Source organism: Pseudorasbora parva, chromosome 20, assembly GCF_024679245.1.
Source record: "Pseudorasbora parva isolate DD20220531a chromosome 20, ASM2467924v1, whole genome shotgun sequence".
In the NCBI taxonomy this organism is placed as follows: Eukaryota; Metazoa; Chordata; class Actinopteri; order Cypriniformes; family Gobionidae; genus Pseudorasbora; species Pseudorasbora parva.
The window spans coordinates 29476230-29492523 of record NC_090191.1 but is presented as its reverse complement, the minus strand read 5'-3'; the positions used below and the strand labels follow the sequence as shown (position 1 = coordinate 29492523).

The 16294-nt window shown below is 37.1% G+C and overlaps 2 protein-coding genes across 2 annotated transcripts; both read right to left on the bottom strand.

The window, feature by feature from the left end:
• Positions 1-375: 375 nt before the first annotated feature.
• ldhba (lactate dehydrogenase Ba) lies at positions 376-6586 on the bottom strand. Its single transcript, XM_067427518.1, has 8 exons — positions 6439-6586; positions 4702-4837; positions 3607-3724; positions 2904-3077; positions 2650-2823; positions 2340-2457; positions 1031-1154; positions 376-935 (listed from the first exon to the last, which is right to left on the bottom strand). The coding sequence occupies exons 2-8, from the start codon at positions 4828-4830 to the stop codon at positions 768-770; spliced, it is 1005 nt and encodes a 334-aa protein (XP_067283619.1). The 5' UTR covers positions 4831-4837; positions 6439-6586; the 3' UTR covers positions 376-767.
• Positions 6587-9912: 3326 nt separating this feature from the next.
• On the bottom strand, positions 9913-16246 carry slc25a3a (solute carrier family 25 member 3a). The gene is made up of 8 exons (XM_067427650.1): positions 16009-16246; positions 15727-15872; positions 13437-13564; positions 13147-13326; positions 12850-13031; positions 11452-11624; positions 11229-11339; positions 9913-10263 (listed from the first exon to the last, which is right to left on the bottom strand). Exons 2-8 carry the CDS (start codon positions 15854-15856, stop codon positions 10100-10102), a joined length of 1068 nt encoding a protein of 355 aa, XP_067283751.1. The 5' UTR covers positions 15857-15872; positions 16009-16246; the 3' UTR covers positions 9913-10099.
• Between the last annotated feature and the right edge of the window lie 48 nt (positions 16247-16294).

The window sequence follows — 16294 nt, the reverse complement described above, 5'->3', positions numbered from 1 at the left end:
CACTTGTATCATTGAGTAATTGTATTTGTGCAATAAACGTTTTTTTATTGTTTGATGACTTTTGAATGATAATTGGGGGGGGTTCTTTCATTTTACAACTAAATTACTGAAGGTAAAAGCAGTTCTAGCATGCACCTGTTTATTCAGGATAGAACATTGATAAAATAACATTATGATTTAAGGTGACACTAGACAAAATTGATTTCATCTTTAAAATGTTTTAATGACATGAGATGATTTACACCATATTCAATAAATCATTGTATAATTCGGACACTTTTGAAAATCTATTAAGTAATAATTTTTTTTAATTTAAAGTTACCATCACATGGAGCTAAATACTTGTATCAGCAAGACCGCAAAAAACAGCCCAGACATATTTGAATGGTTTATTTTATTAACTTCATCTTACACAACACTTACAAAATAATTCATAACGAATACATTTGTATCTACCTCATTTCAGTCCCTTCTCCTCTTGACTTAAACAGCGACAGAATGTTACCTAATGATCTCACTAAATTATGATCAGACAGGAGAGGTGTTGGGTCTTTCTTTACTTCCAACATCTTCAAAGATGTTCCCCTTTGATCATTCTCTTTAGAAGAAACATTTCATATTATTCCTACATTAGCCACCATGAAAAAAATACATCAAAGCAACCATATCCAAAAGCAAGTGAGAAGAAAGGTCTGATAGAGTTAGAGTGTGTAAAGATACTGAAGGAGTGTGAACAGTGAAGGAGTGTGTGGCATCCCACAGTTAATCTACAGGTCCTTTAGGTCTTTTTGGATGCCCCAGAGAGTGTCAGCACTCTTCTTCAGTTGAGCGATTTCCTCGTCAGTTAGGGTCATGTTGATGACGCTGCCCACACCACTGCTGTTGAGCACACAGGGCAGACTCAGGTACACCTCCTCGCTGATTCCATACATGCCCTGCAGATGACATTAGCAACACGTAATCACTTAATTATAATAGCAAATTACCTTGATTCATTATGTACATGATAAATAGTGTAAACTCCACTCACCTTCACCATGGTGGAGACCGGGTGGACACGGTTCAGGTTCTTCACCAGGGTCTCGGTCAGGTCAGCCACACTGAGGCCAATGGCCCAGTTAGTGTATCCCTTCAGCCTGATCACTTCATAGGCACTAAGAGAAGATAAAAGCAACTAATTAACAGTAGATATTTACTTATCATTGTTTAGTCATGTGCAACCTCACATCGTCACAAAAGATCTTGAAAACAAGGACTTAAAAACTACTTTTGTTTTTGGAGTGTAAAATATAAATTATTATTGTGCAAACAAAGTAGTATAGTATACAGGTTTAATCAAACGTTATTTTATGTCAAATGATGAGTGTTTCCGCTTCTTCCAGTCAAACATATGCAGGGTAACAGCACAGTTTTATCATATTGGATACATTTGTGTTGAAAGTTGTTATACTACTACTGAAAACATGGCGCTCGCTGTAAATCATGAAAACGAGATTTAAACAATAACTAACCGTGTTGAGCTATATAACGAGTCATTTTCTGTCGATGAATGCATCCTCACTGGTCTAATAAAACAATATAATAAAGCATCTTTGTTTCCATGGTTCCAAATAGGAAATAGAGCATAACGCTGGTATGATGTAATTGATATGCCTTCGCCTTTTCCTCTATTTAATAGGGGTGTAACGATTCGAATCACGATTTGAGTTTGTCGATATGATTTAAGGTCGATATTGGTTCATTTAGAACGATATGATCCGAAACGATTCAGTAACTTTTTAGCCAAAAATTAATCAGTGTGACTTATTTCAGTCGAATCGAAGCTAAAACAAATCGTTACACCCCTATTATTTAAGCATTCAACAAAATATAACACTAATGGTTCTCGGATATTTTAACCATATATATATACATACATTATATTATATATATATATATATATATATATATATATATATATATATATATATATATATATATACATATATATACATATATATACATATATATATATATATATATATATATATATATATATATATATATATATATATATATATATATTTATTTATTACATATTTGTGCCTTTAAATATTGGATATTATTTTGGAGTTTCACAGATTGTCACTATGTAAAGTTTTGCAATGAAAATTACAACAAAAATTGTCCAAAAAAAAAAAAACTATATGGATGACAAACATAAAAATTCTGTCTGAAAACATTAAAAACTATAATTCACCTTCTCAGCAGCATAGTAGTTAACAAATTTTATCATCTATATTTGCAAGTGTATATTCCCCACAGCCATATAAGAGAGACCCGAAACAAATGTCCCCTACCTGTCCACAACCATCTTGTGAGCTTCCTTCCAGTTCTCTGTGTCTTTATCTGTGCCAATGTCAGGGTTGAGTTTCTGCAGGCTAACTCCTGCCACATTTGTTCCACTCCATACTGGCACTGTTAAACAAAAGAACAGCAATTTTTTTAATGGAATATGCAGTGATTGACTGAAATTGTGCAGCAGTTGACACTATCCACTGCCCGGGATAGTGGGCAGTGGATAATGGATAGTGGGCAGTGGATAGTGGGCAGTGGATAGTGCCTTCATTCTCTCCCCCATCCCCTCTATCCTTCCTCTCCCTCTCTCACCGCTGGAGTCTCCGTGCTCTCCCAGAATGTAGCCGTTAAAGCTGCTGGAGTGGATGCCCAGTTTCTCCGCCATGATGTAGCGGAAGCGCGCAGAGTCCAGGTTGGTCCCGCTACCAATGACGCGGTGCTTTGGCAGGCCGCTCAGCTTCCAGGTCACGTAGGTCAGAACATCCACTGCATGTACACAGACAACCGCGGTTACTACAAGTTCTATGAAGTGCTGCACAGCAAAACGGTCAAGATTGTTTGCTCACCTGGATTAGACACCACAATGAGGGTGCAGTCAGGGCTGTATTTGACAATCTGAGGGATGATATGCTTGAAAATGTTGACGTTCCTCTGCACCAGGTTCAGTCTGCTCTCACCCTCCTGTTGACGCACTCCGGCCGTCACCACCACGATTCGAGAGTTAGCGGTCACAGAGTAGTCTATCAAAAAGAGAACAAAAATACATACATTGACAAAGACAAGTCATTTCACTCTGCGGCCATCTTTGAAACACCTCCTAAAAGTACAGCTCCTATCTCTTTGAATGGGGAAACATCAAATTCACCAAACCTGTTTGCAAGTTTACAATTAGATTTCATATTTTAAAATCACCAATGAAATGACAACAGCTGGCTCATAAATGGTGTTTCTAAATGCTCCAATTATGATAAAAACTGCATTTTTCAGGCAAAGCTAATGCACAGTCCTAAATGCGCATATCAATGCTGTTTCTATAGCAACCGGAGCTTAAGAGCTGCAGTTACGCGATGACTTTACTAATCAACGATTGGGTCTTTCATTTAGAAGGTGGGCCTTATTCACCATATTGGGCATTGCATTTTCTCCCATTCCAAAGTAATCAGAGTGCATGCTCTCTTTATATCAAGTCTTTGCTACTACTGAAATGTCATACACCCCAAAATAATCTGATCATTTTAACAGCGTCATGGCGATGGAAGTGCATCCCACCCTTGTCAGCCACAATCTTAGGAGTCTTCAGGAAAAGGCTGCCATGTTGCAAATCCAACATCTCTCCCTTCAGCCTATCCTCCACAACATCCACCAAAGCCAGTTCATCTGTGAGCTCCTACAAGACAGGAAACAAACATTTGAAAAATGCAGACAATTTTTGTATTGAGGTGGTCACATTAGTGAAATTTTGCAGCAAAAAAGGCTCATTGTCTATAGCAGCATTTCCCCAAACCTGGTCCTGAAAACATTTCAATACTCTTCCTAATAAAATACCTGATTCAAATGATCAGCTCATCAAGCAGAAACTCCAAGACCAGGTCATGGTCCAAACCCTAAAATAGGGCACTATTTGAGGGGAGAGCTATTTATATGCAAAAATTAGTTTACAAGTGATGTACGGTCATTGGCTAGAGAATACCCATAACGTACTGTGAGAATAATGCACCGAATTAAAACCTGTGTCTGACCAGAAATGGGGCCACAGCTGAATCAAATCATCCATTTTCCAAACCACAGTGGTCTGGTCCCGCATAATAGGTATAAATTCATTTGATTATTAAATTGTTAAATTATGGTTTATATGCTAGTTTTCATGGCAAAATATTTTCATTACTACTGGATCTGACAGTTAGCAGTTTCAAATAACTATTAAACTGCAAGCAGAAACTATGCAAAAGTGGCAACCCTTCCGGGGCACTCAGTGTCCAAATTCACTCACTCCTTTAAGTGGACTAGATTAGTGAAGTAATGTAGGGAACAGTGAATGAGGGTATGGGGCGATTTCAAACACAGCACAGAAATATATGGGTCAGATAAGGGAGACTTGCAAAATGGGCAAGTCTGTCTCACACTGTTGGTTTGCCTCCAGAAACAGGGTTGGGAAACAATTGTTTATAGTGTAGCTCATTGAAAAACTCCCAATTGCATTGATTCATAATGAAATGACAATTTCACCAGTAATATTTCACCTGGAAACTGTAAACGTGATCAAATAATACATATTCAAGGCATGAAAATATTTTTTTTTTTTTGGAAAACCTTGCTCATTACATTTATGTAGTCATTCATTGGTGGTTAAGATGAGGATCTTACCCTGAGCAGGACGCTGACAGCGCACGCCATGCCCACCTGTCCCACACCAACAATGGTGACTTTGTTCCTGGGGGGTTCAGCGGGACCGCTGGCCAAAGGAGTGATCAGTTTCTGCATTACTGAAGCCATGATCCCACTAGAAGAACGGGACAGAACATGAACTCAATGCAAACTAATAATAGTGTACCACCTCCAAGTCATTAATAATCCAATTTCATTTAATAATAAAGATTAAGAAAATAAGGGGGGCAGGAAGCTGTGGGGTAAATGTTAACTGGGTTAAAGTTTCAGATAATTTGACATGATCAGGCATTACAGCTGGGTTACAGAAACAAGGTCACCCTCACTGCGTAAAACATTACTCCATACGGAGCAAATTACCCATATCCTGAGTTGCAACCAGCAGAGGCCCACTCAAAAATAAAATTAGCCATGAAGCAAAGTCACTCTGCCCCCATTAGCCAAAACAAGTTTTTCTACACAGTGCAAGATTAATTAGGCAATGCATGTCAATTTCAGTCAATGAACAATTTGTCCAAGACAAACAAACACACACACAACCACTGATAAACCAAATTATTATTAAGTTTGCTTTAATTCTCTAGGAAGCTTATAGGTGGATTAAACAAATCAAATTTTAGACAGTTAGAATACCCACCAATTTAGTTTATTACCGTTGCCTTAACAAACCTGTAAGACACCATGCATGTACAAACACAGCTCGATTGTGACACTAATCCTGAATAGGCTCATGAGGATTGTGTTAGATATTATCTAGAAAATGTTAGATCTTGCCACCATAAAAGTTCTAATTGCATTCCTTCAAAAGTCATAGCCAGCATAACACAGTCAAGTGCCTTATCTCTAAACCTTATCTCTAAATGCTCCTGCTACTTAACATAACTATCGTTTTATGAACTTATATTGGTGTGAAACACGAATTTAATGAACCCCAAGCAGTACCATTCTCTGCTAAACCACATTCACATGTATATATTCAAATCAAAAAGGTATTAGAGGGCTTGAAGAAAGCGTGTGCAAATCAGAGCGATTTAAAAAAGTTGACTCAGTGCGTGTATAACAGTACGCTGTGGTAATTAATAACGTTACATTAATCAAATGAACTGTGGAAACTGTATGTAACACCTTTTATAAGAATTAATTCACTAAATAAGAATTGCGTAAGAATGTGAACGTAATTCAGCGCTCATAAAACCCTATTTTTATGACGCAATCGTCCTTATCACGTCCTTGACGAGTCGGATGCAGCAATTGCGTGTGAAAACAAACAATAAATTGTAAAATCATGATTCCTGAGGGTAATCGATCCACTCTTATTTTAAGCTTCTCGAGTTAATCATACATTCGTAGTTTGGCCTCCCTCCATCAGAGGATTCCAACCAGATTCTAACCAGGCCAAATTCACGTTCAGCGTGCACTGGATTCCTCCATGTTCATGCGTGCACCATACACAGACACAGGCACAAACAAACACACGTCCTTGGCTGCCATCAATTCTGGTTGGAAACACAATTGTTACTTCACTTTTAACGCATCAGAATATTTTAAACTTCACAATGTGTCGCACGGAAGTCTTGCAAACATCAAAGCACCGATGTATTCAATGTCAACGCATGACGACGGTGCTTGACTTGCACTAACAATGCTATTCGAGAGAATTTATTTCGATGAAGCATATGCGAAGAAATAAAACAGCCATTCAAACCATATACATACATTTGTTGGAGGAATGTTAAATAAGTATCCTTAGCTGCAGGAGGGGCAGAGAGAGCCGCTGTGCACCGGTGAGAGCGAGCGTGTGTGCGTGCGTGGATGGTCGCGTGACTCGTGGAGGAGCAGAATTTGAGCGTGCGGCGCTACGCAGAGAGCGTATGACCTACTGTCAAAAGTGCATGCGATGCCCTTACTGATATGATGAATATGAGGACGACCAGACCGGCCCACTTTCCCCTTGGAGGACTACGTCAAGGATTTATTTGTTATCATAAAAATACTTCCTCTCCACTGACCTCAACTTGCACCTTAACGGGATCTGTATTAATGCAATATTGGACAATATGCCACATTAAAGTCGTGTCCCAATCATCACTATGCAAAGTTAATTATTACACTTAAAACATCATTTTCATTTCAGCTTTCATTAGATTATTTGGAATGTTGATCACCCAATGGAGTCATTAGAATTGCAGGGGTGGAGTTGTGTCATATGCATGCCCTAAGGTTTTGCCTAAACACATCCAGATGCATGTAAACATTAGGCTAAAAAACTAAGAAGGAATACAAGTAGGCATAGATTCCTTCAATTTTGAAATAAATCAATTTATTTATTGATAGATAGATAGATAGATAGATAGATAGATAGATAGATAGATAGATAGATAGATAGATAGATAGATAGATAGATAGATAGATAGATAGATAGATAGACTTTTGTTATGGCACCTCGGCAACACACCACAGACTTCTCATGATCAATTTTTTTTTTAATCCTAAATGTGAACCAATGAGGCCTCTGATCCACCCACTGGCTCATCCAATAAGAGCATTCATCCGTCAGTGACATCAGAGCAGCATTAAGGGCACTGCCATTCTTTGCTTAAAAGCTTGGAGAAAGGAAGAATGTTTGTCTACATACATCAAATAAAGAAATAGAGATGAAATATAATAAATGGATAAAGATGAAAAAAGAAACAGCAGAGCAAGAGAGAAGAAGAGGAGCTGTGTGTGTGTTATGGGGTATTATGGGACACCTTGCTGTGTGGTGTTGGGTTTTGTGGAAAGATTGTGTAATATGCTGTGTGTATTACATAACCACCTGTGCCACTCTAGGTCTTGCCATCCATCCTGACGGCCCCTTATGTGGGCCCACAATAGTGCTCTATTGATAGTTACTGGGAAGACAGAAAAAACACGTAACCATGCTTAACTCGCATGGTTATCTAAATTATATGTCAATCCTGCTAAATTTAGAATATTTAGTCTAAAAATGGCACTTTGTAAATACTGAAACACAAATACAATCGGTCATGGCTCACTGAAATGAGTTACTTATCAGATGGCAGTTGAGAACTGTAATATTTATCTATTGCCATAGCTGTCTAAATACTGAAGTAGCTGTCTAAATAACAGGTTTGTGTCTCATTGGCATAGTTCACCTCATATGTTCCCACCTATCAGTGAGCACATATCTACCGCCCATCAAACCAGTGGCCAATCACTGGCCTGTAAAAGCCAGCACAAGAGAGACGAAGTTCTTAATTAGGGAAATAAAGGCCGCTGGAAAATGAAAAATGCACAGGATTTCATCCATAGTGATCTCTTACTATGAATCAGCAAAACTGTTATGTGAAACATTTATATATTAGAATAGGCAGTCTTATATCAGTTATATGCCGTATATATAAATTATACTATTAAGGAATGTAATCAATTATCCAGTATCTTTATTCTGCTGCTAGGCTCTTCAATCCCTCTCATGGAATATTACAGAGGCTGCCAAGTCTTTGGTTATTAATGAACCCATGTGACCCGGAATGCTATTTCAGACTGACCTTTATGAGACAAGGGTTGCAACAATAGAGAGAGACAGACACATTAGCACACACTCACATGCACAAATACATAGGGCAAGGTATTCGCCAATATATTTCTCACTTCAGGTTTTCTTTTGGCCGAAATGTTCTTCCTTTTTTAAACGTTTATAAATGTATGAAAACGGTACCAAATCTTTATGTTTGTCAAATATGAAGCAATAACTAAAGGGAAAGCAAAGGAAATCTTCATTACTGCCCGAGTAAGGATAGATCTCAGTGTCCTTTTCACTTTTGAATTTGCTCTTTTGAAATGGTCTAAACGTATTTTGCATTCATATGGTTTTTGATTTATTTATTCATTTAAGTTCGTACGATTTTTAAAACTAAAGTTCATTTATATAGCAAAAGCACAGGAAAATCATGTGCTTTTAACACACTGTTGATGGCTCGACGCTGTATTACTAACTAGGGAGGTGAAAGTGCATGTGGAGCCATTACAGAGTGAATGCATTTGTGGCAAAAAGGTTACAGGGAAATGCAGCTCGGCATGACCCTTGACCCTTTAGCATCAGCGGCTTAGGAAGCAAATCGGAGAGCATTTATTTCTCAGAATTCATGCTCTCAGTACAGCCACTGCAAACCACATTAACAAGACAAACCAAATGGGATATAATGACAACAATGGAGCACAGACACTTATGCAAGAACACCCAGTCCTTCCCTCTCAAAAACTCATACACTCTCACAAAGATGCCCAAATGCAGGCACACTCTGTGAAGTGAATGACCCCTCTCTGCTTGGTGTTCCTCTGATAGGATTTCTCTCTGAGAGCTGTATTGAGGTCACAGGTCAGTTTTTCTGCTGCTTACATCAAGCTGATGACAACAGGAGAGAGAACGTTCATTGTGACACTGTATTAGTTCATCACTTGAAGCAATCCAGACACTGTGGATACCATATATCTAAAATATTCATAGATGAAACTAATTAAAAATGCATTCAAATGATATTCCAGAGCACACTATCTTGTTTGCCGAACCATATAAGTAAGGCTAAACTTTCAGAAAATATGAATTTAATAACAGATTTTTTTTTAAATGAACTGGCATTGTCATATTTAATATCATGATGTTTTTTTTATTTAATATATAATAAAAATATGAATATATATATTTTGTCATTTAAAAAATATATTTTTTAATTAAAGTTTTAGATGTAGTAATTCTAGTACTTCAACTTATTTCATTTCAGCTAGTTGCCAAGCCAACATTTCTAATTATTTAAGTTTTTCATCTAACATTTATATTAGTTTATTGCAGCTTTATTCCAATTAACAGAAATGTATTATAAATTATTATTTTAGTTAACCAATAACAACTCTGTCTAAATCCCTGTTCTAATGTATAATAAACACATCTATTGTATAAAAATAAGCCTATATATTTCTACTATATTATGGAATACGTATGTAAACATTTAGGGAAAAGGTAACGACAAAAAGATTTGTAACAACAAATCACTTTTGGTAAACAAATAACAACCAAAATTCTCTTTCCAGAATTTTGTTTTTACCTAATGAGAGCAGAAAGGTTTTAAAAACATAGTTAAATAATAATAAAAAAAAGAAATCAACAGATGTTTGGTGTGTGTGATTGATTTTACTCTAATATTCATACAGACATACAGTGACACTGGAGAAACCCAGTGTCTTATGATCCTTCAATAGTGCTTTCAGTGCTGATAAACACACCAGGAACTGTGGCGTTTATTGCAAGGGGTGAATGTGGAAAAAAATCATCTTTGTATTTGTGAAGTACTCAGGATGCAGTTAATAAGGGAGGAGTCTAGTAGTCCAGGAGACCCATTTTCCTCTTAAGGGACTCGGGCATCTCAGGGGGTGGTGGACGGGGCAGACGGAAGTACACCTTCACTGAGTCATAGATGAACCACTGTAGCGCGGTCAGCGTGCCAATCATAATGATTCGAGCAACAAGACCCTTCCACACACCTGTGGGAGAAAGACTCTTAATTTAAACACAGCTTTACCACAGTTTTATTTAACAGTTACTCTGCTGTGCTTATCTATCCCTCTGACTCAAAACTAATAAATCAATCAACTGAGATAAATGAGCCAAATAAAACTGATGTGTTCTAATGGGAATAAATACAGGAACAACAGCCTCCTCTTTTGGTAATAAAGAGTATTACATCCCTCTGCAACTTCAGTGAAATGGCGCTTCAATGTCTAGTTTTTTTAAAACACATGAACAAAATAAGCAAGTATAAAATGATTTTAACAAATTAAATCAATCAATTTGCTAGGATGAATACACTATGTTGCACAAATACATAAAATATCTTCCTTACAACCTGAATAGCTTTCCGTGTTATTTGAGAGAAAAATGTATTCATCCAAAACAAATGAATAGTCGTCAAAACTTGACATAAATTGTTAAGAGGCAGATTGTTTAGCAGGATACTATCAAAAGCTAATTATTTAATCTTGTTTGTAATAAACAACTATAATAACTTTTTTTCCATCTGACATCACACAAATTATCTTCAGTATGTGGTTACATTTGGTTGTGTAACAATGTCCTTTTGACTTGTTCTTAGTGCAAAAGTTAGAAGAAAACATATTTCCCCCTTAAATATTTACTGACAAAGCATAATAACCGCTTTAATATAGTTATTTGTGGTATTTTGTAGTCAAATATTAATTCATAATGACCATTAAATTGTATAAATGACCGTTTTCTCCTAGCAATGCTAGACACTCTGCAGTCTCTTCTTCTCATGTAATAAAATAATGGCAATTAAAGTCAATATGTCCATGAATTAATTTATTTGGCAAGCATAAATGTAATAGCAGGATAATATACCGCCTTGCTGGTCATTATGGCAAAATAAAGCCCCCAGGTTTTCTTTTTGATCTACAGTTGTTGACTGGTATGTGTTGTACGTGCGACTCACCTACAGGTCCCAGTCTTTTCAGCACCTCAACAGCTGAACTGCCTTTCTCTTTGTTCAGGACAGACACAACTGAGTCCGCAGGATGGGACACCACAGCACAGAACACGCCAGCTGAGGAGAGACACACAGCAAAGCTTACATGTATCTATATGGCTCTATACAAAGGTGAGCCAGTTTTCTTTACAAAGACATACCATAGTAAAAAGGGTACCCAAGCACTTACCAATATAACCGGCAACAAAGGTCACCACCAGTTGCTCAGGTTTGGTGCACTCACTGCGGGGTTTTGGTACTACATGCTTGTAGAGCAACTCCACGGTTCGCTCGAAACAGGCAAACTTCATCATGGTGTAGGGGATCTGCCTCAGCCACAAGGGATAAACGCCTTTATAGAACCTGCACAGAAGATAACATCAACAGTCAGTACTCCAGCACACACATTTTACACACAGCGCTATGATTTGAAGGGGTAGTTGCATGTGATTTAAGTTTTTTAACTTTAGTTATAGTGTAATGTTGCTGCTTAAGCATAAACAGTATCTGTAAAGTTACAGCGCTGAAAGTTCAATGCAAACAGAGATATTGTCTTTTAAAGTTATGGCAGTTTATTGCCAACAAAAACGGCCGGTTTGGACTACAACAAGCTTCTTCCCGGGTTGGTGACATCATAAACCCTTGCTAGTCACCCTAGATGTGACTTCTGCTTGGCGTTTCTGGACAACCTGTGCTTGGCATTTCAGCCAATAAAAATACATTTGCTGCCGCTAGGGTGCATCTAGATTTCTAGGCTAAATTGCTTCCACTTTGTTATTAAATCACTAACACTTGACTGTGGAATATTTAGCAGTGAGGAAATTTCACAAGTGTACTTAGTGCACAGGTGGCAACCTATCACGGTACCACGCTTGAATTCACTGAGCACAACCCAGTTCTCCTGAGAGCAACCCATTCTAGCCATTTCAATAATACCGTTGGCTCCATTTCCATTAATCATGTTTACTGTCATTAACAAACTATTTAAAAACATTAATTTTAAATTTAATATAGCTGAAATAAAATAATGTCATCTAGTTTAAGTTTTTCAACTAATATTTATGTTGCATTGGGAATAATTTGAAATAAGATTAGCTACAAATAAACAAAAGCTGAAATAAAAATAAATTAAACCTAAATACTAATATTTAAAAACATATTCACATAATGACTTGAGTTAAACTAAAAATATAATAAAAGAAAAATAAATAAACTAAAAAAACTTAAATAAAATTGTCAGAAACAAACGTGGCATAGGTGCTACATTAAATATAGGTGCTTCGTTCACTGAAAAAATTTGGTGTACTCTGAAATTGCTAGTGAATTTCACAAATAATTACAAAGAATCAGCAAGCAAAACTAAATTAGAAATTAAATTAAAACATTCTCCGATAATCTTTTTGTTTAATTTACAACCTGAAAAAAAACTTTGCACCAAGAAATCCTCTCAAAATAGAAAATATTACAGAATAAATATTACTGTATATAAATTATAGTACATTCATTTAATTCTTTCATTTAGGCTTTTTGTCTCCAGTCTATTTTGACACAAGTGTGAGGAATACCAGAAAGTTAAGGATCTACTCACGCGTTTAGCCCCTCCTCAGCGTGCATTTTGGGGGCGCACTCTCTCAGGGTGTTTGCATATCCCGGCTGCGTCTGGATGCGCACTTTGCACGCTTCCATAGGAGCCAGTGCAATATCTGCGAAAAACTCAGCGCTGGCTGATGCGGCCAGATAAACGTACATCCTCCACAAATAAGCATTTTCCTGTTTACCAGACCAAACCACAGCAATTAGTTGGTGATCTATCACAATTGGATGTGCAATAATGTTTTAAAAGAACATTTTCTTGGTTATTTATATACCATATGAAAAGACTTACCTCTCCAAGCATGTCATTGTACAGGGACTTAAAGACTTCATAGAAACCAAACTTGCAAAGGCCTTGCATGGAATAGCCAATGAATGTAGGAGCCCATCCTTTGCCCAGCCCCCTCACGCCATCCTCTCTCAAGGTGACTGAGAAACCATTGAAGATGGACTTGTACTTAACCGGGTCCACCTGGCAAACAACAGGAATAATGCATTAGTGAATGTCTGGCTATAAAATCATTCAAAATAAGCTGCTGACTTGTTTCGTTTTAACATGGAATAGATTTAATGTTACTTTACCTGTATGCGGCATTTAATGAGGTCGAGGGGCACGACAGCTGTGTGTGTGAGGCCACAGCTCAAAATCCCACCGAAACCGCAGAGGGCGTAATATTTATTTGACCCGTATTCACAGCTCACATCTGCATCTGAGGGAGGAAACCACACTTGCCATCACATTTCCCTTTAAATTTGATCACAAACATCCATACGTGACACAGAGCAGAAAATAAATGCATAAGTCACACTCTTAAAAATAAAGCTTCTTTATTGGCATCTGGTTCCATTAAGAACATTTAACATCCATGGAACCTTTACATTTCACAGAGGGTTCTTTATATTCCCCAAAGAACCTTTCTGAGGACTGTTCTCAAAAGAACCCTTTTTTAGTGAGAAGGACATTTTAAGAATCTTAAGAGCCTTTTTTTACTATAAAGAAACGTGTGTATTGGAAAGGTTACATAAATGTTAAAGATTATTATAGAGCCATGGCAGTCAACACAGTAACTTTATTTGTAAGTGTTCTTCAAACTAAAACAGTAAACTTTTTACTGTTTACTGTTTAGTTTACTGAGAGAACCCAAAAATCCCTTTTTTGGAAGTGGAATTTGGAAGTGTGCCGTTTAAGCCAACTGAATGTGTTTGGAGGCCAAGAGAAATCAGATGGAGTTTAAGGTCATCTAGCCTAGTTTTAGATCATGAGAGTTCATGACAAATGTGGTGATGTCAGAATTGAGAATTAATTGTTCTTTTGAGTCAGATCCACTTCACAAAATCTGAATGATTTATTTTATAAATCGGATATTGTGCCTTTGTCGAGTTCAACTCACGGACTCAATGAACCAGCTGCAGCAGTTAAAGGGTTAGAAAATTCACAGACAAAATGAAAATTCTGTCATTAATTATTCACCCTCATGTATTTCCAAATCCGCAAGACCTTTGTTCATCTTCAAAACACAAATGAAAATATTTTTGATTAAATTGCTCTCTGACCTCCATAGACAGCAACGTAATTAACACTTTCAAGGCCGGACAGGTAGTAAAAACATCATTAAAATAGTCCATGTGACTACAGTGGTTCAACCTTAATGTTATGAAGTGAAGAAAATATTTTTTTGCACAAAAAACAAACAACAATTTTAATGTTATTATATAACAATGTTATTCATCTCTTCTCATCTGTGTCAGACTCCTGCGCTGTTGACGTAGTGTAAACAGTGCAGCACTTCCGAGTTCTGCAGCTCACCATTGGCTAGCTCCTGCGTTAGCATCACACACAGGTGCTCATGTGAACAGCGTCGGCCAATGGTAAGCCGGCGTTCTAACCTAGCACTTCAAAAGTGATGCACTGAGTGTATATTACGTGAACAGCGTAGGAGACTGAAACAGACAAGAAGAGAGTGTTGAATAAAGTCATTATTTTTGGGGGGGTTTTGCACAAAACGTATTCTTGTCACTTCATAAAATTAAGGTTGAACCACTGTAGCCACATGGACTATTTTAACAATGTTTTACTACCTTTCTGGGCCTTGAAAGTGGTAATTAAATAGCTGTCTATGGAGGGGTCAGAGAGCTCTCAGATTTCATAAAAAATATCTTAATTTGTGTTCCAAAGATGAACAAAGGTCTTACGGGTTTGGAACGACATGAGGGTGACTAATTAATGACAAAATTGACATTTTTTGGGTGAACTAACCCTTTAACAGTGAATAACTGGAAAAAGTCACAAAACTATTGCATGACTGCAGGAGACTTTTGTCCTCATTCACTGTAATTGCAAAGAAAAAAAGCACATTATTCAAAATTTCTCATTTTGTGTGTCCCATAAAGGATGAAACCGGTATATGGTGATATAACTTTCATTTTGGGGTAACAATTCTTTAAATAGTCAAGAGGTATCTTTCATATTCAAGTGCAAGAATTTCTTTGAGAAAAAGAGCCTAGGAATTAGTAGGCATTCATGGCAAGGTAAAGTCTATTAGCCAGGCATGTAATCCTTGTGGAAGTTAATTCTTTACGAATGGAATGACGAGCAGTCTGACAGAGTCCACTTTAAAAATAGTAGTCTCATCATTAAATAGAGTGTCATCATTACACCAGCGACCTTTCCAAACATCTTACAACAAATAATAACCAGAACAATTACTGCAAACAAGCCTAAATAAATGCAAACAACATAAAAGAATATAAATGTATACCACATTTTATTTATTAAAATAAATAAGAAAAATAAAATCTTGGACAAAGCATATTCCATAGGTCTAATTCCGTTTGCAATTCATCCAGTTCAGAAGATAAAGAACAACCTTACCATTAGGGTATGCCGCAGCAAGTTTGCGTTTTATCTGCTGGCTCTCTTGCTGCTGATCCGATTTAATGAGAAAAAGAGGAGTCTGGAATGGATTCGACCGTGCCAACTGTGTTAGGGTGGTTGGGTACATTTTCACCAGGGGTTTACTGGCAAAAACAGACAGGGGACAATTTAAAAATCAAACAGAAGTTTTTGTTTTTTATGCAGACATTGCTGAGAAACAGTATGTATCTGATTTAAACATTTAGGAAAACTTATGTTAAAAAAAAACGGTACACTCACTTGTTGGTTGTAAAGAAACGGCGCCTCCTGGGTGCATCAGCGGCAGGCGAATCTCTGAGACATCAGATGACCTCAGACTAAATCACCCTGACCTTCTGTGACGTCACCACACTGAGACTTCACTGTGAACACTATCCTATTGGAAAGAGGTATGATGGTATTAAGGACTATACTAGAATTTCAAAAAGCAAAACAGACAATGTATCAAGTTATTGATGTAAATTTGCATCCATTTAAATTGCAGTTACTGTATAGTATCCCACTGCAAATGAGAGCTCATGGTAGC

Coding starts and splice junctions, on each gene's coding strand:
- ldhba (XM_067427518.1), bottom strand. CDS start 4,830: ATGGCTTCAGTAATGCAGAAACTGATCACTCCTTTGGCCAGCGGTCCC. Junction 2,824..2,903: donor CATTGTGGTGTCTAATCCAG/GTGAGCAAACAA, acceptor GTGTACATGCAG/TGGATGTTCTGACCTACGTG. Junction 2,458..2,649: donor AGAGCACGGAGACTCCAGCG/GTGAGAGAGGGA, acceptor TTTGTTTAACAG/TGCCAGTATGGAGTGGAACA.
- slc25a3a (XM_067427650.1), bottom strand. CDS start 15,856: ATGTACCCAACCACCCTAACACAGTTGGCACGGTCGAATCCATTCCAG. Junction 13,327..13,436: donor TCATTAAATGCCGCATACAG/GTAAAGTAACAT, acceptor GTTGTTTGCCAG/GTGGACCCGGTTAAGTACAA. Junction 11,625..12,849: donor GCTGAGGAGGGGCTAAACGC/GTGAGTAGATCC, acceptor TCTTCTGTGCAG/GTTCTATAAAGGCGTTTATC.